Source organism: Mchenga conophoros, linkage group LG20 (assembly GCF_057382185.1).
Source record: "Mchenga conophoros isolate Kocher_MC1m ecotype Shallow Benthic linkage group LG20, M_conophoros_male_GT1.1, whole genome shotgun sequence".
NCBI lineage: Eukaryota > Metazoa > Chordata > Actinopteri > Cichliformes > Cichlidae > Mchenga > Mchenga conophoros.
In genome coordinates this window covers 24,791,523-24,815,825 of record NC_140545.1, presented here as the reverse complement: position 1 = coordinate 24,815,825, position 24,303 = coordinate 24,791,523, and the positions used below count along the sequence as shown (strand labels likewise).

The window sequence follows — 24,303 nt, the reverse complement described above, 5'->3', positions numbered from 1 at the left end:
AGCCTGCCTTGAAACCATTTCTTGGTAATTGCAACTATTAAACTTGAATTAGGGATAATGGTATTTATGAGGTTTTGGCAAGATATTATTACAGTTTTTTCTGAATGCTTAAACCCTAACTGTGATTCCTGTAGCACAATCTCTAAAACTATTCAGACTTATAGCAAAACCACTCACTGAGTTTGCAAAACTAAAAGCACAAAAACTGCTTTGCACTCAGTTTGCAATTTTGTAACACACACTTTGCAAAACTGTAGGCACAATTCACTGCACAACACTCAATTACCAAATTTCCAACACACTCCTAGCAAAAGTATATACATGTATGGCTATCATTAACACTAATTTGCCAACTGTCTGGCACACTTTCACATGTGAAAACTTTTTTAGATAATTAGTTCGCTTTGCAATCAGCCTAAGCACTATAATACAGGTAAGCTGTGTGTGCGGAGTACAATGGAGGGATCAGAAAGAGTGAGAAGTAGAGGAGGCCGAGGAAGAGGACGTGGAGGTGAAGAAGTAGGATGAAGAGGACGACAAGGACAAGGAGGAGCAAGAGGAAGACGAGGAGGGGGGAGAGGAAGATGAGGAGGGGGGAGAGGAAGGGTAGGAAGAGTAAGAAATAGAATTGCTGATGACATCAGAGCTACAATAGTGGACCATGTAATCAACCGTGGAATGACCCTGAGGGTAGCTGGCCAACGGGTCCAGCCTAACTCGAGCCGCTACACTGTAGCAAGTACCATAAGGACATCTTGAAATGAGAATCGGTTAGTACAGTCACTTCGCACAAAGATTTGTAGCACTGCCATATGCCAATGAGAAACACACCAATACCACTGATGTAAAAATACTGAAATTGTTACTTTACAGAATTGCTAGATGACCAGATGCTGGGGGCAGAGGAAGCATGTTCACTGCAGACCAAGTAACCCATATAGTCATTATGGCGATTGCAAATAATCCTATACTTGGAAATAAACACTTGTGTTTGTTTTGATGTGTTTGAATAAACACCAGTACTTGAAGTTTGGATCCCTCTATGCTTATGGATCTATGACAGAAGTATGAGCTCAAACTGACATAGCCTACCTTGTGCACAGAGAAAGCAAAGGCCAGATGTGTTTTGTATTCATACCATCAGTGTGCAGTTGGCGCATTGTGTGCTTAGTAGATGATGGCTTGTGTGTACTGTTTGATACGGAAACACCATTTTTACGAAGGTGTGAAGAGTTAATCTAGCTGTGTTTGCTTTTGCAAGAGAACTACAATGTTTTGATTATTGGGTGACAGGTTTTCTTATTTGTGTGAAGAGTTTTGCAAAATTAGCCAATAGTTACAAAAAATGTGCTTAAGCAATCAGAAAAAACTGTAAAAGCAGATTCAGAATAACTTTGGTGGAAAGTAATTTAATGCTATATCTACAACTTCATTTTTATTAATTACACTTCTGATCCTTGTACTTACCAGTGAGCGTTGTTGATAAGCATGTCCATCTGTTTATAACCACAGTGTATCCCCCTTCTAATGGCTGCCTCCAACAGGATGACTCTGTGTCCCGAAGCCAGACTTGTAAACATTTAAAAAGGTCTTGAGCAATAGTTCTGAAACTTTTTGAAGTTTTTATTTGGAAATTCAATTCTTCTTTTTTCTTTCACTAAATTGGTCTTCTACCTGATCATTTTCATAATAAACTTTTTTTTCTTTTGTTAAGCCACTTAACCTTGACCTGTGAATCATTCAAACATAAAAAGATACCTAACTTCACAGGTGCAGGGACGAACCAGTGTTGTGCCTTTACATAACAGAGAGCTTAGAGACAAACCCTTTTTAAATTGCATCTGTAGGTACTGTTTCATAATAGCCTGTCATGAAAACACATCATTTGTTCCCATTTCTTTAGTTCATTCCATAAAAATAATGATATAAAATAATATTGTTAGCCAAAAACTTAAAAGCATTTCTCAGCATGGCACATCGTACAAAGAAAACAAAAACCAAAAATTGAGAAGTGGAAGGAAAGCCTAAACAGGAGAAGGAGAAAAAATTAGTGGCAACTGGACTTATGGGGTAAATTTTTAATTCAAATCATCGTCAGTGGTGTTGGAGAGCTTGTCAAAATTAATGGAATTATGAATGCAGAAAAGCACAGTCAGAATTTGATCCACCATACAAAACCATCTGGGGAAGTATATCTGATTGGCAACAGCTTTATTTTTCAGTATGACAATGATCCCAAACACACTGAAAGTTCAGTAAAAGCATGCCTGGATAGAAAAAACAGATAGTGACAGTCCCCAGAGCCTTGACCTCAATATTACTAAAGCAGTGTGCGATCATCTTGACTGAGAATGGAACAAATGGCAGCCAACATCAAAAGAAAAGCTTTGAATCTTATTCAGGAATCCTGGGGAAATATTCCTGAAGGCTTCCTAAGAAATTACAAGAAATCTTGAGAGCTCAGACTGTGTTTAAGAATAAAGGTAGTCATACCAAATATTGACTGTCAAGCGTGTTAGAATTCTTCATTCTTTGTTTTTGCTTTAAATGTTGTAGAGTATTTCTATCTATTCTTGCACCTATTCCCCATTCATTTGCACAATCCTGCATACGTAAGTCCTTGGCCACCTGCTTAACAGCTTCAAGGTTATTTCTTGAAACAGCTATGTTGATGATTCACAGCTGTACTTTCCCGTTAAGCCACAACCACAAGAGCCTCTACGATTCTACTCAGCTAGTACTATTCAATATAAAATTCTTTGCTTCAAATGATGGTGTTACTTTTGATCAAGATCTCCAAAGTCATCCAGCGTTGCTCTTTTCATCTAACAAAGAAAATCAAACACATCTCTCTTAGTCTGCCATCGATTAGTCCAGAAAGCAGCAGCAGGGATTTAAATAAAGGTGTTTAACTAGTTTAACCTACTTTATTAGTGTGTTTAATTCCAATGCCTGTATGCACAAGATTAAAAAAGCGACTGAGTCTCGCGCAGATTACTTTAATAAACAAAAACCTTGACTATGGCAAGAATAATCACTGTTGATGCTGTGCTTTTAAGTTTGGGTGATATTAAATTACAAATAAACTAGAAATAAATCAGTTTAAAGCAGGTGTTTTTTGTTTCCTTTTGTACAGTCCAGCTGAATATATGACACTTTAATGGTGTGCCTGCTGACAAAACTGCATACAGTCAGCTGTTAGGACACATTTGCCGACAGAGATGTTTCTCAGTACGTCTAAAGCTAAGGAAATTGTTTCCTCTCAATGTTCTTTGTTGCCATCAGAATCCAATTACCTTAAAGTGAAAAACATATTGGTCATTTTGTCTGACCCCATCATCAACTTTAACCTGAAATACATTTGGGAGCCACAGCAGAACAATAATGAGAACTTCATTCATCCACCTTTAGCATTTGACACCAGATCAGCTTTATTTAAAGGACAGTGAAGAGTTTATTGTAATTCTGTTTACACACAATAAAACAGTTAAACACTTCAAACTGCTGGTACAATTTGTTGAAATACTATTTTTTCTTGCCACCCTTTGGAGCTTTTTCTAATCCTTGAATGTATTTCCGAGGAATTTGATAATGATCTGAAAGGAGAATAATAGACAAAATGACTTTATTTGTGCAGATGAAGGAATTATGATAAAATACTGAATTCCCTAAAGGTCCATACCCAGCAGCAATTTGCCAACTTGTTGAATCTGGTTTCCTTGGATCTGGACCAAGACTTTGTCCTTGGCTCCGGGGACAGGCTGCAAGACAGAGCTGGCCTGAACTCTATGCTGCAAAACACTGGCGACAACTGCAGGATCCAACCCGTACACTTCCAGGTTCTTCATCAAAGTCACCTACAGGTTGCATATATAAAACAACTAATTAAAATATTTAATCATTCATGTTAACTAGTGAGGTCATTACTATATACAATCTGTATAAATGGAGGGCACTGACAAGTTTATTTTTCAAAACGTAAGATGCACCTATAATATATCATTCATTACTAGATTAAAAAACAAAAACATATACATGATGTGTCTCCAATGACAGCGATCTTGGCTGGGGTGTGGGGATACCACTTTTTTTAAGAATGAAATATCTATTAGCTGGATTGACTGGAAGTTTTGCACAAAGATTTATAGCTCCCATTTTGCTCATTGTTAGGAAAAGAAGGATTACAAAGTTTAGAAAAATTAAGAGACACCTATGGTTTGGAAAACCAAGATTTTTTCAGATATCTCCATGTCAGGTCCTATTTCAATAGTAATATAAAAACTACAGAAGAACATAGTGAAGGCCTAGTCCCCGTTATAAAAGAAGCTTATAAAGGTCAGATTAAAAATAAATTGATTGCTAAACTCTATCGGAACCTACAATCACTTAAGGATCAATCAACCAATTATATTAAAATTAAATGGGAGACGGAGGCTAAAATCAACATATCAGAGGACAGTTGGTTAAATATATGTAGAACACAGATGGAAACTACTAGTTCAGGTTATTGGAGGGAATTCACATGTAAAATTTTAGGTTTAGGTTTATTAGGTTTTTTATAACACCCAAAATAAAATACAAACAAAAAGGTAAACTGACAGATGGACAATGCTGGAGAAACTGTGGGGAAAACATGGCAGATCATTTTCATATATTTTGGAAATGCCCAATAATCCAACCATACTGGAGTGAAGTGGTCGAATCAATTTACTTGGTGACTGGTCTCAAATTAAATTTGGATTTCTGTACTGTGTATTTGGGCGATATCCCATCAGCAGCCTCCTTAAGGGACAAAGCGCTTAACAGGAGGTGGCTGGAGAAAGAGCCCCCAACAAAGAAAGATTGGATAGGAATAATGGAGGACATATATAGAATGGAAAAACTTACTTTTTTAACCTCAAAATGGACCAATTTCATAAAAACTGGAGGAAGTGGGAGAGATTTGTTGAAGGTGGTAATGTGGGAAGTAGTAATATACCTGTATATTCACACCTAGCCACACTCTGTAACAGTTAGACAGAGGCGGTTGCAGTTAGCCTCCCAACAGTCTGCAAAAGAAGTCATGAAGCAAACAAAAGAGGCTCCCTTATCAAGAGTATCCCAGCCCAAAGGTGTTTCTTCACAAACAGTTAATTCCATTATCTTATCTCATCAAGTATCTACCAGTCTGCAACAGTTAGACTCCATGATTACACATAGATGATTTAACTACATTAGGGGCCAACTGTAGTTCCATACTTTCCACATTTTTTAATTACAAACAAACAAACAGTTAATTCCATTATCTTATCCTATCATGTCAGAGGCCATGTCCAACAGAGTCTCCAAAGACTTTCCACCTTTCTTCCTTACATCCTGCTCTTTTATCTCTACATCTCATAGGTCAACTGAAAGTAGCCCCGCCTATATAAAAACACCCTAATCAGACACCCTGCATTCTTCCACACTACTTCACAACGGGCCCTTGAGAGCATAACACTTCGTTCATCAGCGCGGTCAGCAAACCTAACAGCGTTCTTTTTTAACATGGACAACATATATGGTAAGTAAAACAAGACTATTAATGGATTCTTAAATGTATACCCCAGTATATCATAAAATATTCAAACTGTTTTCTTTTTCTAAACAAAAGCCTGATTTTTAGGAGATTGGCACAACGGGGCACCACACGTGTCACTTACAGAAGGTCTGTGTTTCTTCTTTTTTAAAAACAGTCATCAGTTCACACAAAACGCTCTGTGCCTCATTGTTTTAGAAGCAATCTTACCTGTTTCTCACATAGTAACATTTAAATGTATATTTCTCTTTGTTTCTACAGGATCACAAAGCTATATTGGGCAAACTACACCTCTAAAAAACACAAGGTAAATACGGTGTTACACATGTTTTAAATATATGCGTGTTTGTTTAAACCTTGTATTAACTGGGCTTATCCCCTGGGCACAGGGTCAATAAGTTGTCCAGAAAAACCTACAGAAGCGGGTGCAATAAGACCAAGCCATACGCTAGGTATGTATACAAGTCTCTATACATGACACTCAATTTAAAGGAAGAAAGGTTTTAAATATTTACAAATGTTCTAATACACCAGGCCTGAGACAGAGTACGCAGCGTGTCAAGAACCGGGGCCATCCGGAATAACGCAGAACAATGTGTGAGTATAGGCAAAAATAAATCAAAAGAGCCAAACACATCCTGTTTTTGAAATGATACACCATGTATATATATTTGTTTCTAACACCCTTCTATCTCCACAGTGATCACACAACCCCTTACCACTATGAACCCCATGAAGACCCCTTGATGTTTTTGGAATATTTACGCGATATCGAACTCCCAGAACAACAACAACCAGAAAACCCACAACCTTTGGGCAACAACAGTGACTCGGAAGCAATCTTCATCACAGGACCACACATACCAGTGAGTGAGTGTCTGCCTAGTGATTTCAGCAATGTTTTTGAGTACAGTCTATCAGATTTTAATATAAATGACATACCCACCATTTTTGTATATCTGACCTTTTATAACTGACTGATATGTATGGGTAACTGTATGAAGACTAAACTGAAGTTATTCTTTCTGGGTGTCTGATGTATTGTTGTTGTTTTTCGTCTACAGAATAGCTGCTTGAAATGGGGACCCCTGTGATCCTAAAGATCATCTTGACTGATGGAACCTGTCAAAGGCTCACTCTCTCCAATGGACCACCTGAATCAATTGAGGATCTCATTGTTGAAGTCAAGAGACAGTGTGGTCTTCAGGGCGATTTCAGACTTCAGTTTATGGATTCCTTGTTTGGGAATGAGTTCCTTAATCTTACCTCAGTTTCAGAAGTGGCAGACAGAGGGACTCTTAAAGTTATTGACATGTCAAGACCCACCACTATGCAGCATGAGGATTATATCATTCTTGATCCTGTCCAGGACTCCGAAGCCCTCAGCTGTTCCTCTGTTAACGATTCTTCGTACCTGTCTGGTGGATCTGTGGACACGGATGTGTTGTCATCAAGTGAGTCAACAAGCTCACGATCTTCTTGGCCTGCTGTCTTTTATGTGCCCAAGTTTTCGTATGATGCTGAATTACAACTTCAGCAGGCAAAAATTGCGTACAATCAGAATGGAACTGCACTTATTCCAGATCCCAAGTTGAAGTCAGCCATCCTTGAAGGTTTGGTGCAGGAAATTGTGAAGTATAAAGTGTATGTCAGTGATAAAGAAATGGATCAAGTAGCTCAGAGTCTGATCAAGAAGCATCCCTGTCTAACTGAGACAGGCTCCAACACTGGATTTGGAGGATGGAAGACCAGTTTAAAATATAAACTCTCAAACTATCGCACCCAGCTACAAAAACTGGGCTGCCCAGAGGTGACTGTAAACTCTCTAAAGAACAAACCTGTTGGAAGATGCAGTGCAGCCTTTGGTGTCAAAAAAGCAAAGAGGGCAGAAGTTAACTTTTGCCCAACATACCCACCAGAAGAAACTGAGGAGAGCCTGGAGGCAATGCGGAAAACTTTACTCTTGGACATAAAGAAGAAGAACAACAACAGAGAGTTGGTGAAATTCAAGATGGAAAAGACTTTTGCCTACAGAAGACATGAAGTTGTTCGTGATGCACCAATGGTAGAGGCTTTCATGGCAAGATGGCCTGCTCTATTTGATGTCCATGAGGTAAAGTTTGACTCACACCGGGAGTTCTTGGAAGAGGTGTTAAGCTAAAATACTTTAGGCACATTTAACAGCCAATTTCTTCAGCATTGGTGATTGTGGCCTTCTTCCTGGTGTTAAACATTTGAAGCTCACTCTTTTGTGCTGATGTTTTCAGATCAATGCTGAGTTTAAAAGAATTACCACAATCCCCCTTCAATCAAAGTTCCTGTCTCAGATGGATCTCCACTTAGACAACCTGGTGAAGCTGTTCAAAAGAAGAGGAGGACAGCTTGGACAAAGACTGAAAAAAGTTGTGGCACAAATGGATAATGTAAGTGATAAAGCCTTAACACAACTATGACCCCCTTTGGACAAAACTTTTAATTGGTTAAAAATTGTAAATGTTTTTCCAATGATAAATGCTGTCATCTTGTACTACTTTTACATCTGCTTGTTTTTGTTTTACTCTACTTAGTCAACTTTATTAGTATGTGTGCCTTTACTTTGAAAGCATTCATGTAAAGTACAGTACTAAAACCTAAAATCAATGAGAAGGGCTGACTGAAGATACTAATCACACAAATTTCATTTCAGTGTGAAGATGTTGATGCTGGACGTGAGTGTGTCATTAAGGGAGTGTGTATCTACATGGGTGAAGATCCTGACAACCTTATCCGGGAGTATGTGGTAAGTACTTGGGGTATTTTATTTTATTTTTTGGGGGGGTGGGGGGGTGACTTTCACCAGTACATCATATTGCTCACTTGCCATGGATTGAGTAACATGACTTTTATTTTATTTATTTATGTATTTTTTACAGGACATGGATGAAGACGCCATCAATGAGGCCATTGAAGACACCACTGTTGGAATTTATCTTCTTAAAGAACAAGCTTCAGCAGATGAACAAGAAGACATTGGAGTTGTCCTTGAAGGCATCAGGGTGGTGAAGAATTTGGATAATGTAGCATTTGCTGTGGTAATGCTATTTGGACTCATGTATGCACTAAACCTTGCCTACCCTGCTGACCTCCGCTACACCTTTGAGGTTTTCCAGAAGGTTTTCATGGAACTGGATGGAGCTAAACTCTCCAACAAAGTTCTTGCTCTCAAAAACCGCCTGTTTCACTGAAGGGTCAAAGACTGCACTTCAGTAATTCTTTACTGAACACAAAACAAAGAACTGCAATGTTATACTGCTGATACTGTTTGTTTGGGGTTTTTTTGTTGTTGTTGTTGTTTTTTCTCATGTGACTGCACTTCGAGGTGACACTTTTTTTTTTCTTTTCTTCCTTTTGGTGGTATTGTATTGCGAGAAATGTTTACAGAGGTTTTTTAGCAATGTGCTCTGGGTCAACCTTTACATCCTGCTTATATGTTCAAAAGGAAGATTCCTTTAGGTGTTTGGTATTATGTGACGGTGTCATTTAAGCTTCAATTTATTAAAAAAATTCTGTACAGCTAAATACAAAATGTGACATGTATGAAGATATATCTTATCCTTAATAGCAGCTTGCTGCCTCTTTGAGTTTTGGAAGACCAATTTAAGCTGAAATTGTTCTATATATGTACAGACTTGATCATTCAAAGCAGCTTGCTGGTTTCTGTCTCTTAAACTCCAGGTAACAGGAGTTGTAGAAATGTTAAATGCAAAAAAAAGTTATATTTGTGTAAGCCTGTTTGTTCATGGATGCTTTTTGATTCTTTTTCCAAGTAGGCTTAATTTAGTTTCAAACTTTTAATTGTGAAATTAAATACAAATATGTGTAAGATGACAGGATCATTAATAAGCACTTATTTGTAGCTTTCTTGTATTGCTGCTAAGGTCAGTTTTGAGGGGAAATATTTACAAATGTTTTAAATCTTTCTTTCAGTTATATCTGCAGGCAATCGCTAAAACTGTGTAACAAGTTTATATGCTTGCTGTTTTCACTGCTGTTAAAATAAAGGTGAACTTTTCAGCACTCACATTTTTTTTTTTGCCTTTTTTGTCAATAACATTTAGTTTATATTTACATTATTATATTGTACATAGGCAAGAAACCAAGGACTGAATTTTTATGAAGTTGACTTAAAATAATTAAGTAGGATTTAAAGCCATAATTTGTGTTGCAGGAACATAATTATAATGCCTTTATGTTACACAATTTCATTAAGTACCACTGACAATCAAAAATACGTTGGTGTTAAACTTTAAAATATATCAACATTATGTAATACATTGATATTTTGGTAACAGATAAACAGTATGTACATCGAACATGATTTTTTTAAGTAATCTAATGTGAATGAAATACTTTGGCTTTACAAGTAATTATTACTTGTTGGAAAGTGGAAAATTAAGTCAGTCATACTTATTCATATTATGTGGGACCGATGTACACAATAAAATCAAGTAAATTGAAAGAACTTTTTTTTCAGTGTGGTAATACTAAATATTTTATAGAAGCGTTTAATGATGCCACATCAACAACATACGGGTATCTTTTAATAGACTATAAAGCCAAGACCCCGGACTATTTAAGACTCAGAACAAATTTACTGTCAGACCGTCCGGTTGTTTATATCCCAAAACAAAAAACAGTGAAGAGGTGAAAGGATGTCATCACGCATGCGGAGGAATCTGTCTCTGTTGGAGTTGATATATAAGTCTCCACCGGCTCTACGCAGAGTTATTATTAGCAATGCAGGCTTGGATTTCATCAATGCATTGTGTGAGATAGCCTTTAACGTATTGCAAGGTAACATTCCACTGACCAATCAGCAGTACAAACAGCTAAAAAAGAAAAAATCTCTAATCAGACTGATTGCTGACAAAAAGATAAACACTTTGAAAAAGAGAAAGACAATCAACCAATCTGGAGGGTTTTTACTACCCTTATTAGGGGCTGCAATCCCTTTCATAACCAGTCTGATAGCAAACAGGTGAAAATGGAGCATGTGCAAAAGATGTTTTTGGTGCCTCAACATCAGCTGGACTTATTGAAACAACCGCAACAGTACACAGGCAACATTAGACAACAGGCTCAGAATGACTTGGACAAGGATAATAATCCTGCCCATCATAGATGTTAGTTCTATAGTGTTCATGACCGTCTTTGTTGCCTCAGTAGTAATCCAAGAGCACCTGTCTCATGTTAGATATTTCAATGACTGAATCAAACACGGAATAACACAAGATGTTCATTGTGCGGGGTAGTGGGTTTCTGAAACGGGTTTCAAGCCTAACGTTCCCAGTTTTAATTAACGTATCGTTAATTAAAACTCGCCGTCATTGCCTGAATGTCCTTCGTCAGCTTCCAGATTGAAACAGAATAAAGTATACCCGTTACCAAAGTCGTCACGTGAAATGGCTAGCGACCTGTCCTTTAAATGTCTTCCAGTGGTTTGTATCAGCTGATAGAATTCTCTGGTATGCTGTTTTCTCTGGAAATTTGGCTGGAACGGTTTAGCAGGATAAGCCTGACCCCCAGCGTATAAAGAAATGAATTCTATATCACAGGTTTCGAAATGAAATGGGTTACGGGTTGGACTTCCTGTAAAAGCTTCATTATCAATGAATGCAATGATGACAAATTTAGGTATCCTGCCCATAAATAAATTGTCATTAGTTGATACTCGAGCACCAGCCGGTATGGAGAAGGTCTTTAAAGATACTCTGCCTATAGCATATTTTGCGTTTGCATGGTGCAATGCCTTGTTGTGTGCAAGTCTGACGCTCGGTGATACACTCACTTTCTTGACAAAGAGACTGGCTGAGACAATTTGAACTTTGTATGCATTGGCATCCGCCGTCATGAGAGCAAATTCATCTTTAGAGCGCACAAATTTCAGTGACAGATCAATTCCATTAAGTATCAGTTTTTCTTGAAAAAACAGGTCTGCATGTACAGGCGCTATCAATTCAACAATGCTGCTATTTGCTGTATATTTGCCTCTGGTCACAAGGCCTTGGTTGTCCCCTTCTATGGATGTGTCATTCATGTGTGATGCTGTATCCTTACAGAATAACCCGGTGCTGAACTGTGTATCTAAAGTGTCCTTATTATAATTGATAAGACATTCTATCACGGCTCTATATGGATATGTGTTGGATGATTGACTAATTAGACGGTCTCCCAAATTAACGTCAACCTGCGAGAACAAGGTACATCCGGGATAATTAATAAATCCCACGTTAGCGTCCCTAGCCAGGTTTGAGCCATCAGCGTTTGTGATTCTCACACGCGTGTAGATATATGTGTCATTTAGATCCAGGTAATCTTCTCCAGACGATGAGATGTAAAACTCGATCGGGCCTCCGTCAGTGATTGCCGAAACAGGCGGTATTTCAATAAACATACTTTTCTCAATGCTAGTCTGTGTGTAGGGAACGGTAAACAGATCCAACTCTGTTTTTACACATTCTCCAGATTGACTGTGTAACAGCGCCATTTAGAATATGTCAAACGCTGTAGTTTTTGAACGCCTAGTTTGGGGTCTTTTCACTCCGCGTGACGGTGTCCGTTTGTTGGATGTTCTGCCTGGTTTTGTGGTTTTACGCTTTTTAGACATAGTGCGCGCTGTGGGTGGGGTCTTTGAAGTATAGGGCGTATACACATACACCCCATTACCGTCCTGCTTAGTGGCTGTGGGCTTGGTTATGTTGGATATGACATCAGACACTATGCCTGATGCAGCTGTTTTTAGGTGGGGTTTGACTATACTGACTCCTTTTTTAAACAGCGGTACTGCAAATCTAAATAAGCTGCGGAACAACCCCCCTAGACCTGCGCCATATTGTGTGCTGGTCCCTATATACCCTCCCAACTCCCCCCCGTCTTGCGCGAGGTAATATTTTAGATATTTTGCTTCATCTGTGTTGTAGACACCCATCCTTTCTTTTTAAAAATGCTGTCTTATCGGTCGGAAGTGTAGCTTGACAAACACCTTACTGTATAAAAAGGGTATGTGTTGATTCTGGTCGTCTTTCAAATCAATTTCTATGTCGTCGATTAATGTCTTTGACACAGGTGTGTAGTGTGGGCTGTCAAATTGCAAAATGGTTACACGCCGCACATCGTCTGTGATATTTATAGCCCTTAATAGCCGCGCATGGGCATCACCCACAACTTGGTAGTCGGCAATATCTGCATAAATAAACATGTTGTATTTTCCGCCGTATATGTCAGCAGGATGTGGCGCGTATGTGTTTTTATAATGAAGTACAAACGGTTCTTCTGTTTCAAATCCTAGGATTTCTGCCAGTCTCCCTCTAAATGTGAGCATGCTGCCTCTAGGCCCCATAACACTGACATAGTTACTAACTGTGTTGTATTGTGTTTTAATGTCCGTTGTGCCCTGGTGCTGTTGGCATTTCAAATTAAATTCTTTTATTATTTGCTCCACAGAGGTATAATGACCCACAGACAGCTCGATCGTAGTTACGGCTAGGGCATCATCTTTGACAGGGTTATAAATTTCTACTTGCGAGTCTGGTTGTGGAAAAGACAACCAAGTGCGTGGGTACTGTATCTCTATAACAGCTACCTCATACTGATTATTCAAAACAATAGGTTTTGCTAGTTTTGTTCTAAAATTAGATATCTTATTGCCTGGGTAAACATGAGCCGATGCATTCGAGAAGAGACTCACAGAAAAAGCCTGCTTTGTTGTTCTTTTTATCCATCCTTCTTTACTCCGTCTGCACTGTGATGAATGAATGACTGCAGAGCTGTGTCATCCGGGTTAATCACGCATCAATGTCTTTTTCTGGAATCCATGAATTAAAACTTGCTGGCCATCCTAACCATTTTACTAGAGCCATCTTTTTCCGGCCCACTTTTTTTCTAGCCAATATGCTTTCAATTTTAAATGTTTTGTGTTTAATCAACAATCACACGTTGTATTTCAGGCTCATAAAATTTTCCTTTCAACACCTCTCCTGCTAGATCGGCTAGTCTGTAGACTGGAGGTTGTCTCCCTATACACTCACTGATTGTGAAAATCTCATCGGTGTAGGTTTGTTCGTATCCTTTTCGAAACACTCCTCTCAGTTTTGATATTCGTACGGTGTCGCCAACATTAAATTTAAAATGCACTTTCTTCTGAGGCTTGGTTTTGTACAGGGTGTTAAGGACCAGCTTCTCATTATCCTTATTTACCTCTGCCAGAGCCATTTGGATAGACCTGTGATAAGCATTGTTACATGCCTGTGTGAGCTCAGGGATGACTTGTACATATCTCCTTGAGTTGACGGATGTTAAATACTTCCACATTCTACCCTTGAAGCTGCGGTTGAATCTTTCAACAATACTAGATTTAACCTCACTAGCTGTTGAGAAATGTTTGATGTTATATCGCTTCATTAGCTGTTTAAAGGGTGTATTATAAAATTCTTTGCCTTCATCTGTTTGTAGTTTCATGGGGATCCTGCCCTCGGTAAGTATATCCTCAAATGCGGCTGTTATGGCCGGGCCCGTCTTGGTTGTGAGACATCTAACCCATGCATATTTTGAGAATACATCTATACATGTTAGCAGGTATCTGACACTGTCATTATCTGCCATGTATTCAGACATATCAACCAGATCGGCTTGAAACTGTTTGTCGATTCCATTAACCAATACTCTGTTTCTGGGAAAGTGGATCCTAGCTGGTTTATGGAGTGTGTAAGTGTCATCTTGTTCTAAATAATGTTTGACCTGTGATAATGAGGGTTTTACCCCTGTTGCCTCGGCAGTAGCTAAACGGAGCTTATTTAAACTGGCCAAGCCAGCAGGATGGGCCGGATCATGATAAATTTTATACAAGGTGTTTTCCATGATGTATGCAAGACACAAATGACTAAAATGTTGGTGTTAACACGTCTTTTTATTTCATTCACACAGACAAGGAATACTGAACAGTATACATTAAACCAGGTGTCTCCCAGCCCAGTAGTTACCAATCATGCAAAGCATGGCTGGTTTAACAAGCTGGGCATAACGACTTGATTCTAACAGCAGCCCAATGTTGTCGTTAATTGCGCATGCTATATGTTGTGATGATCTCAGTTCAGTCATGGTGTGTGTTATGTGTCTGCAGGCTGCATGTTTTCTTTCCCTCCCCTTTTGTTTGCCATTCCCTTAGGTCGCAGACTGCAGGCTGATGTCAATCTGTGTGACGTCCAACTAATTAGAGGAGGGAGGCCCTGATTGGACAACCCAGGAGTGAAACCCTTGATAAGGAGACTCACCTGTGGCTGGGCGCGGCTCTCTTCCCTCCTTGAATTATTTGACACATGTGCGATGTTTTCCTGCTGTCTTGCTTTTGTTTGATGATTGTGGTGGGAGTAAAGTGGACTAGGTAAGTTTGGGGACCCCATACACTTACTCACGTAGAGTCTTTGTGTTAGAAACACTAGGTAAGTAGGTTGGTGCCACCCATGTAATTTTGAGCTTGTTTTAAGTTGAGGTTTGGGTCTATCTCTCCTGCTTTTCTAGGATAGTAGCTCAGCTCAGCTAAGTTTTGGTTTTGTCTTTTTGGTGTTTTTTTTTTTTTGGCACAACCTAACTGTCCCTTTTCCCCCCACATTTGTTGTTTGAGTCTGGGTTGTTTATTTTGTGAGAGCGCTGCCATTAAACCTTCTTTTCATAACACCTGTACTGAGTTTCCGGAGTTGTTGTGTTATCCCCTCCTGCCCTCGGGGAGATGTAACAGTGTGTTCTGCAATCCTGCTGAATTGTGTTCCAGTCCCAACGACTGTGTATGCGCGTACAAACAGTCGAATGGCAGGGATGAATCGGTCTGTCATAAGCCTTATCATCACATCGTCATAGTAGGTGTCAAAGAAATACTCGGACAATTCGTGCAAGCAGCTGTGTTGCACCTGACTGGGATGAGCTGTTTGACATCTGTAGCATGTATCCTGTAGAAAGTCATTTAGCGCCAACATCAGCAAGTGGTGGGTTGCAAGCTTGATGTCGATAATGGTTTCCTGACACAGACCCGATCCTGTAGGGTCCTGCGGCAGCAATTGTGGAGAGGGGGTGGAGTTGGTGGGGTCTGGATTAGCAATGCTGGTGGAGGTGGGGAGTCTGTGAGGTCCCATGCTTGCATGTCTCCCTCTGAAAAATGAGAACGATAAAAAGATGTTATATTTTGTTGCATAGATACACGCGCACACACAAACTAAACCTACCATTTTGTTTATTTAGTTGTCAGACGGCCTTATGATTTTAGGTTTGCACAGGGTAGAAGGCAAACCAGTCTTCGGACAAGTCGCAAAATCATCAAAAACAAGGCGTTTTCTAATACCCTCGTACGCAGTGTTGAGACTACCCTCTTGATGGTGTCGTCAATCTGGCTAAACAGACGCAGCATAGGTCTCCAGTCGCACCACTGTATAAAAAAACATGTCCTTAAACCATGTAGCGCGCTCTTCTATGCTCAGAGGGTAAGGATTTAACCTCCAGTTTTCAACCCCTCTGACAGCAATAAGACTTTCCCTGTCATCACATACACTGAGAAAAATAAAGTCATCGGGGCTACGGTTGAAGCGATCAGCCTCGACCCTGTAAAGTTCAGGGCCTGTTGGACTGTTCCACTGGGAAACATACAGCATCTCTGGGAATCCCACACTGTCCAAGTCCGCACAAACAACTGTGCGAAAGACTTTCCAGTTTCTAGTAGACATGCGTTGTCTCCCCCCAAAACACTCCCTCACCACAATCTACACGAAGTATAACTGCTCCGTTGGTATATTTAACGGTATACACATACCCATTACTGCCTCTATATTCTAGCTTAAATTCAATCCCATCTACGGCGTTTTCACAGCGCTGCTTTTTGCGATGAGGGCCCCTGGGGCATGTGCCTGTAGACGTACCTAGTATGGCTGTGGCTTGGGCGATGTCCTGACTGCTCGTCATGGTTGATACAGATGTCATCCTGCACTCCTTAGTTAGAGGTGTCTGCGTTCCTTAAGTCGCTCTGTTGATGCTCCAAATGGTGAAGGAGTCCGTTTTATATGTACATGTGTTAGACTAGCCCAGTAGGTGTCATTACCCCCCTCTATTTAAAACTATTGGCCTGTGAAACTTTTAGAAAAGTGAAATGCCCCTAAAGTAGTTAAATCATCTATGTGTAATCATCGAGTCTAACTGTTGCAGACTAGTAGATAATTATAAGACTAGTTGCATTAAAGCCACATTGGGGTTGATACAGCGCTAGTGTGAATATGTACTTTTAGAAGTATCACAGTTTATTTCTAAAGGGATACATGTTGTTTGTGGTGCTCTATTTTAAAACTATTAGCCTGTGAAACTATTAGAAAAGTGGCAAAAAAAGTACAGGTATATTACTACTGTGGGATGATGGGTGGTGGGTTATATAACCAGAGCTTAACTAAGTATTTTCACACAACTACTGGAAGAAGGAAGGCCTGCTAAGGACGTGGTCACTGGTTTTTTTTTTTTTTTTGTTTTTTTTTTTTTTGTTTTTTTTTAGAAGGCAGCTCATAAAAGAGACTGGAAATACTATTATTAATACTATACTAATATTGTCAGTGTGTATTATGTTTGGTTTTTTGCTGTTTTTTTTTTTTTCCATGTGTGGATGACTGTACCATGAAACTCATGCCCATAATGAGCGCATGTAAGCTTTTTACCACACTATCTGTATGATAAGTGTTAAATATTTTAGTGTATGGGATATGCTTAAGAATTCATAAAAAGCACCAAGGTCATTAATCTATATCAGTACAAACAAACAAATTCATCCAGAAATAGCCAAACTGGAGAAAGAAATTGGCACCTTCTTATTCGACCCTCGAGAAGCCACAGTAATGTCAATGGGTTCAATATGGCCTTTCTTTACTATAGGTGGTTGCCCTGGAAACACAGCTTGATAGCACTCCTGCATTCTTCCCAGTGTTCTGTGGAAAACAAGGTTAACTTTTAGCATTAGCAAAATGGACAAAACAAAACATAGTGTGGATACTATAAAAGTACAATCTGCAAAGATTGCAATGAAGAATTTACTTTCCAAAATTCCCAGTAGTTGTTCTTTTAATTTCACTGCACACAATGCACTATTTGTGCAAACCTTTCAGGCTATGACAGGAAAAACCGCACTGAGAGCAGACTGGGCAGCCACCCATCACAATCCGCCCCTCTTAATGATGCTGGTGACTTGTCCAATCTTTGGTCTGCGGCAACATTGTTTCGTGGATTTGAATCAATTGCTGATCTCTTGTAAACCTAGTGGAGCTTTTGATAACTTTAATTATTTCAAGCAGTTCTACAAATGTGGATAGATGAACAAAATCTTGCTTTTTTGGTTTTGCCTTTTCGTCTAATGTTTTGAAATTTTAAAAACATAAAGTCACCTTTAAAATGAGGAAAACATTGCCCTATCCATTCAATTAACCTTTTCTTAAATCAAATACCTGAGATCTAAGCCAATCATAACCTAGCAACAAACAAACAAACAAACAAACAAACAACCCCCAAATTACTTTAACTGCATTGCAAACTATGTCAGCAGCAGTGATGCGTTAAAGATTTACAGATCAGACCAGGATTAAATGATGCATTAGTACGATTATTTAATCTTTCTGATGGGCAAGGTTGGCCCACTTTAGTAATTAGAGGCAATTTAAATGTGGATTTGCATTGGCTACTTTAACCAGTTAATCTGTCTAATTTACTAAAATACTGATGTATTATATACAATTTACATGCAGTTTCCGTTATTGAATACTACAGAAATAGGGCTGTTCGATATAACGATATATATCGGATGCCGATATGAAAAAGTCAATTGTTCTATAGTTTGTTTCGTGATGTCACAGAATAAACTTTTTATGGCGATATTTTTTCATCGTTTTGATGGTCACTGTAGAATTTCTTATGTTTCTCATATTTAATAGAACCACACTACAGACGGACAAGCGACTGTTTTTATGCGTTTATGTTAGCAACAACCGCGGTAAAACCATCCCGTGTCCGCTTGTTTATTTTCCACATAAACCTTTCACAATAAAGCTAAAGATCCTGTTGAGACTTTTCAAAATAAACTGAATCACATGAAAGAGTACGCAGAGCGTTTACGGATGAGAAGCAAAAAAGTGCTGTCAGGTAGGGCTGCATGATTTTGCATAAAATGAGAATCACGATTTTTTTGGCTTAGAATTGAGATCACGATTCTCTCACGATTTTCTTTTCCAGTATAAATATTTATTGCACTTATTAACTGCACATCAACTTCGTAACAGTTGAGACTGAACATAAAAACAATAAATAAACATAAAAACAACAAATGTCTCACGTTTTGTTGTTGCCGCAAAATGTTGTACTGCTTGAAATTCCGTCTCCACCGTTGCTCGACACTGCGTGTATAGAGCAGGTAGTGCAACAATAGAAAAATAGTTGCGGGACAGCACTGTGTAGCGTTTGTCTAGGGTGTTGATCATTTTCCTAAATCCCTCGTTTTGCACAGTGTTGATGGGAGCCATATCATTGGTCGGGTGATAAGTGATGGCCTCCGTAATTTCTTTGTGCCTGCGGAAGTTCGACGGGTATAGGGAAGCGCTGTATAAGGTTCCCGTTATTGATGTTTGGGTGGTTGTCCGGGACGGATTTTCTCCTGTCACTTTCTCGTCATCCCTGACGTGCTCTTCGTTGTTTTTTTCCTGCTAATTTTAGCATCACACGGCACAGCTTCTGTATCACGTGGTATAAGGCTCCGCCCTTGTCATTTGTTGAGCAGGAAGAGTGAGCGCTTGTTTTCATGCAGATTATGTCCCGGATCAAAATGCGGTACAATCGTCGTTGTCTTTTTTTTTTTTTTTTTTTTTTTTTTTTCTTCTTTAAATCGTTGTCATTTGGAAATGAGATCGCACATAAGTATGAATCGAGATCGCGATTTTCTAACGATTAATCGTGCAGCCCTACTGTCAGGTGCCAAAAAAATAAACCTTAGAATCAAACATTAGAATCAGCTTTTCCCCGCAGCACGCTGTGTAATAAATACTAACAAAGAAAATGTCTAAAAATGTATAGTTTCATGCATCGGTTAAAACACTTGACTCCAGGTACACGACCGGCTAAGAAGAAGACCCCCCCCCCCCCCAAAAAAAAAAAAAACAACCCTTTACCCAAATCGAGTTGCCTGACATTCGCGGAATTTACAGAAATTGTAACATTTTTGTGATATATACCGTTGTTGGGTTGTTGGGAGGATAGATGTCTTATATCGGGATATGAAATTTGGTCACATCACACAGCCCTATACAGAAATGCAAACTATTTTTGTCTATTTCTAGTACAGCTGTTTTTAAGTGTGGGTGGTGTACAGTACTTCAAAAAGCAACATGTTCAATGTTGTACACAGCGCTTTAAAAAAAGTTTGTCTTTACCTGCTAAAGAGGTCATCCCATTTGAGAGAGACTACCTCCTGATACTCTGATTTCTCCAGTAAGCAGTCACACAGAGTTGGGTTGATGGTCACGTAACTAGTAAGGAGGACAAAAATAGTGAGGCTTGAGGGATGGCACTAAACAGGGAGCATGCTGCACTGTTAAGCCATGCCAGCTTTGTGGCAGATAGTTTATTTTCTCCCATAAATCACTGCTAGTTTGTTTCACATCAGATGAGGAACAAATTATTAGAAAAGGAAACATGAGATGTTTTTTGGAGTCTCAGAGTCACATTTAAACATTTTAGCTCATTATAATGTTATTAAGGTCAGTTCTGTATTTAATAGTCAGTGAGTCTGCTGTTCACCACCATGCCCGGTTCAACTCAGCAGCGTGGTCTCCAGGTTTTCAATGTTTAGTTGTTCTGTGTTCTTCTGTCTGTGGTTTTTCAAATATCCACTCTGAATCACAGTAGAGTTTTGAACAGCCTCTTACTTCTTATTATTTTCATCCACCAGCTCATTGTCCTTCACATACTCCGTGACAATACTTCTTACTTCAGCAGGATGCAGTGTAGCTCCTTTCCTAAAGAGGCAACAAAGCACACATTAGTATCACCGATCAATACAAATGAGAAAAACTTATAAAGGCTACCTAAGCTTTAATAAAAATATCTACTTTCTTTTGATGAGTTTATTTCCTAATAGACTAATCTATATAAAGCAACACAGCTAGAAAAAAACTGCAGATTTAAAGTTGAATCAGCAGTTTTACTCATCCATCCATCCATCTTCATCCGCTTTATCCGGGGCCGGGTCGCGGGGGCAGCAGCCTAAGCAGAGAAGCCCAGACCTACCTCTCCCCAGGAGGCATCCTTGTCAGATGCCCGAACCACCTCAGCTGGCTCCTTCCGATGCGGAGGAGCAGCGGCTCTACTCTGAGCCCCTCCTGGATGGCCGAACTTCTCACCCTATCTCTAAGGGAGAGGCCAGCCACCCTTCGGAGGAAGCTCATTTCTGCCGCTTGTATCCGCGATCTCGTTCTTTCGGTCACTACCCACAGTTCGTGGCCATAGGTGAGGGTAGGGACGTAGATCGACTGGTAAATAGAGAGCTTCGCTTTTACACTCAGCTCTCTCTTCACCACGACGGACAGGTGCAGCGTCCGCATCACTGCGGCCGCAGCACCAACCCGTCTGTCAATCTCCGGCTCCCTTCTCCCATCACTCGCGAACAAGACGAACAAGGGCGATCGTGGCTCAAGAGTTGGGTGTTCGTCTTGTAATCGGAAGGTTGCTGGTTCGAGCCCCGGCTCGGACAGTCTCGGTCATTGTGTCCTTGGGCAATACACTTCACCTACCGCCTACTGGTGATGGCCAGAGGGGCCGATGGTGCGATATGGTAGCCTCGCTTCTGTCAGTCTGCCCCAGGGCAGCTGTGGCTACAACTGTAGCTGCTTTCACCAGTGTATGAATGTGAGAGTGAATGAATAGTGGCATTGTAAAGCGCTTTGAAGGATCCTGAAAAGCACTATATAGATGCAATCCATTATTATTATTATTATGACCCCGAGATACTTGAGCTCCTCCACTTGGGGCAGGAACTCGTCCTCTCCGTGAATCGCTACCTTATCGTGGTGGAGGGGTTTGTGTGTCCCAGGGATCCCAGGGGCTATGTTGTCTGGGGGCTTTTGCCCCCTGGTAGGGTCTCCCATGGCAAATTGGTCCTGGGTGAGGGACCAGACAAAGAGCGATTCAGAAGACCCTTATGAAGAAAACATCAGGGGAACAGTTTACCCTGCCCGGGATAGGGTTACCGGGGCCCCGCCCTGGAGCCAAGCCCGGGGAGGGTGCCCGAGGTCGAGCACAGCCCGAAGAGGAGACATGGGCCCACCACCCGCAGGAGGCGCCATAGGGGTCGGGTGCATTGTGTGCCAGGCGACAGCCAGGAGCGGAGGGCCCTGGCAGACCGATCCCCGGCTGCCAAGACAGTTTTACTCAAAGTATTTAAATTAAGGCTAAGAGATTTAAAGCTCAGGAAAACAGATGCAGGGTTGTTGATTATTTGAGGTACTTGAGCATTTTACCCAAACAAATGCTCCTGACCGCCTGTGGCTAACTGAGCTGTTTTGGTAGACCTACACTGGTGGTTTTAATGTTCTGGCTAATTAGTATATAAACAAACAGTCCTTGGAGTAATAGTGTGGGTTCTCCACAGAAGCTTCTGAAGCTAATTTAAATTTATTTAAAAAAATCTCAGTCCAAGATTGTTTCAGTATATAGTCATTTCATTGGATATTTCAAGGGATTGTTTTATATGAATTACACTGCCCTCCAAGAATTCAGACAATAACCCTTTTCAGAATCAGTATAAACATTTCACCTGTCACAACAGGTCACGCACCGTACTAGAAGCTCCTGGATATTAAAACCTAAGCTGGGAACGCCTACAATTCCCACGATGAGTGGTCACCATACAAAGCACACTAGGAGGAAGATCAAACCAAGTTATTCAGCAGGGGGCAGTTCTTTTTAGAAAGCATTGTCATGCGTTTTGCTTTATTCGTGTTAACTTGCCATCTCCACTTTAGAAGACAGATGTGTGGTAAGAGGCTGAATGAGTTGCAATTTTTTTACAATGTGGCAGCTGGGCAACAATTACAGAGATGCACCCATCCACTGAGCTAGGGAGCAGAGTCAGGACAATTTTCTGTGTTCTTGACCTGGACTGGTGACCAGCTGGTCAGCCTGATGTATGTTCGATTATGAGCCTCTCTATTTCATGCATGTGCAACATGTGCAACATGCACATGGCGTCGCAGGCTAATAGTTGCTCACAATCTTACAGCCACATGTTATTAGTGTGAGGCTGTGGCCCATAGCGTGATGAAGACACAAAGTAAACCTAACGCGACCCTTCAATCACCCTCACCCAGCTGCACGGACATTTTAAAGAACCTAACACAGACAAAGTGGCTAAAAGCTAAAGCTATCCAGAGCCACAAGCCAGCAGCTTTGACAAAAACCTCGGTATGGAGGAACAAAGAACTGAGGAAAATCATTTAGATGAGTGAAAAAGAGAAAAGGGTCAATGTCCTGGTATTTGTTGATTTGATAAACATGCTAAAAAAATGATGTTACACATATAAAAATGATGCTGCACCTGCTATTGTTTGGCTTTATTTTCAGAGTTGTTTCAGTGAGAGAAGATCCTTGAACTTATAGCAGTTTGAAGGGAAATTGTAAAGTTTAACAAATTAATTTTATTATGAAAATAATATATTGCATGACAGAAAGGCTGCTTGTAGTTCTTAGAAAGAACATGACAACTGGCAGTTCACTGAATCTTCCAAGAAAACTACTATTTCTGTTTTAGCGCAATTTGCTACATTTGATCTAAGAAAACTCTACAGTACTGATGATGTACTATTAGTAACACATGGCTTTTCATAGATGGGGAAAAAAGCAAATGAAAAACCTTCTGTCAAAAACCCCAATTTACAATGGAAACCATTTTTCCATTCCAGAATTTATGGGTCCCTATGGGGAAAACTACTTAAACTATAGATGGAGCAATAAATTAGCAATCAAACGTGTGATTTCAGACGCAGCTAAAGACCAGGAATTCTTCAGCTTGTGTAAGACAAATATTGCCCTATCAGTTCACAGGTTGGTCAGAGGGTGAGGCCAATTATCAGCAGCTCTCCCGGAGTTGCTTGGGATTCAGTGTCTCTTTTAAAGAAACACAAGCTCCAACTCTCCCTGCTATGTCCCCCTGCTGTCCGACCCATGCGAACAGGAGGAAGTATGAAGAGGCAGGGTTAGGAAAATATACAGACCTCTTGTTTGCATTCAGAAAGAGAGGCTCCAGCCGAGCAGACACAGAGTATAGAGTTGTGATCTCTGGAGGATGATACGGAATTTCTCCTTCCTCTCCATCCGGCAGTGGAGTCGATTCAACATCTGTGTCCTCGGGAAAGCTGAAGGAACGCAGTCTACAAAAAAAACAAGGCAACAGTAATACAAAGTACAAACACAGAGCTAGCCTTGCTGAATGTGGGTGGGTTGCAAGTTTCAATCCCTATGAAGAATTTCTTTATTTTGAAAAAGCCCTCGACTCACTCTGGATTCTTCCAGTCCACCTCCACAATACTCTCCACACCCTTGGTGAGTTCCTTTACTCGCACAATGTTATACCGTTGCTCCATTGTCTGTAGAAACTTGGAGAGCTGTTAGAAAAGACACACATACTGATGAGGTTATGCATTTCATACTAA

General features: G+C 40.1%; 2 protein-coding genes and 1 pseudogene across 4 annotated transcripts in view; 1 reads left to right on the top strand and 2 right to left on the bottom strand.

Annotated features, from left to right (window-relative positions):
• Positions 1-2,063: 2,063 nt before the first annotated feature.
• The window catches only part of eif2d (eukaryotic translation initiation factor 2D), a 47,426-nt gene continuing 25,186 nt past the window's right edge, over positions 2,064-24,303 (bottom strand). The window contains exons 9-15 of one of the 3 annotated variants that reach the window (XM_085258659.1): positions 24,149-24,255; positions 23,866-24,021; positions 20,524-20,613; positions 20,029-20,124; positions 17,424-17,544; positions 3,683-3,857; positions 2,064-3,596 (exon numbers count right to left, since the gene is read on the bottom strand). In XM_085258659.1, coding sequence (XP_085114785.1) covers positions 3,526-3,596; positions 3,683-3,857; positions 17,424-17,544; positions 20,029-20,124; positions 20,524-20,613; positions 23,866-24,021; positions 24,149-24,255 — 816 coding nt within the window. In that variant the 3' untranslated portion in view covers positions 2,064-3,525. Of the gene's footprint in view, positions 3,597-3,682; positions 3,858-15,060; positions 15,737-16,497; positions 17,545-20,028; positions 20,125-20,523; positions 20,614-23,865; positions 24,022-24,148; positions 24,256-24,303 lie in introns of those variants that run through there. The other 2 variants (XR_014890109.1, XM_085258661.1) reach the window with 2 other exon arrangements.
• LOC146550894 (uncharacterized) lies at positions 6,713-9,675 on the top strand. The gene is made up of 4 exons (XM_085258662.1): positions 6,713-7,670; positions 7,825-7,980; positions 8,244-8,336; positions 8,470-9,675. The coding sequence occupies exons 1-4, from the start codon at positions 6,786-6,788 to the stop codon at positions 8,779-8,781; spliced, it is 1,446 nt and encodes a 481-aa protein (XP_085114788.1). The 5' UTR covers positions 6,713-6,785; the 3' UTR covers positions 8,782-9,675.
• LOC146550893 (uncharacterized) lies at positions 15,745-16,558 on the bottom strand (annotated as a pseudogene).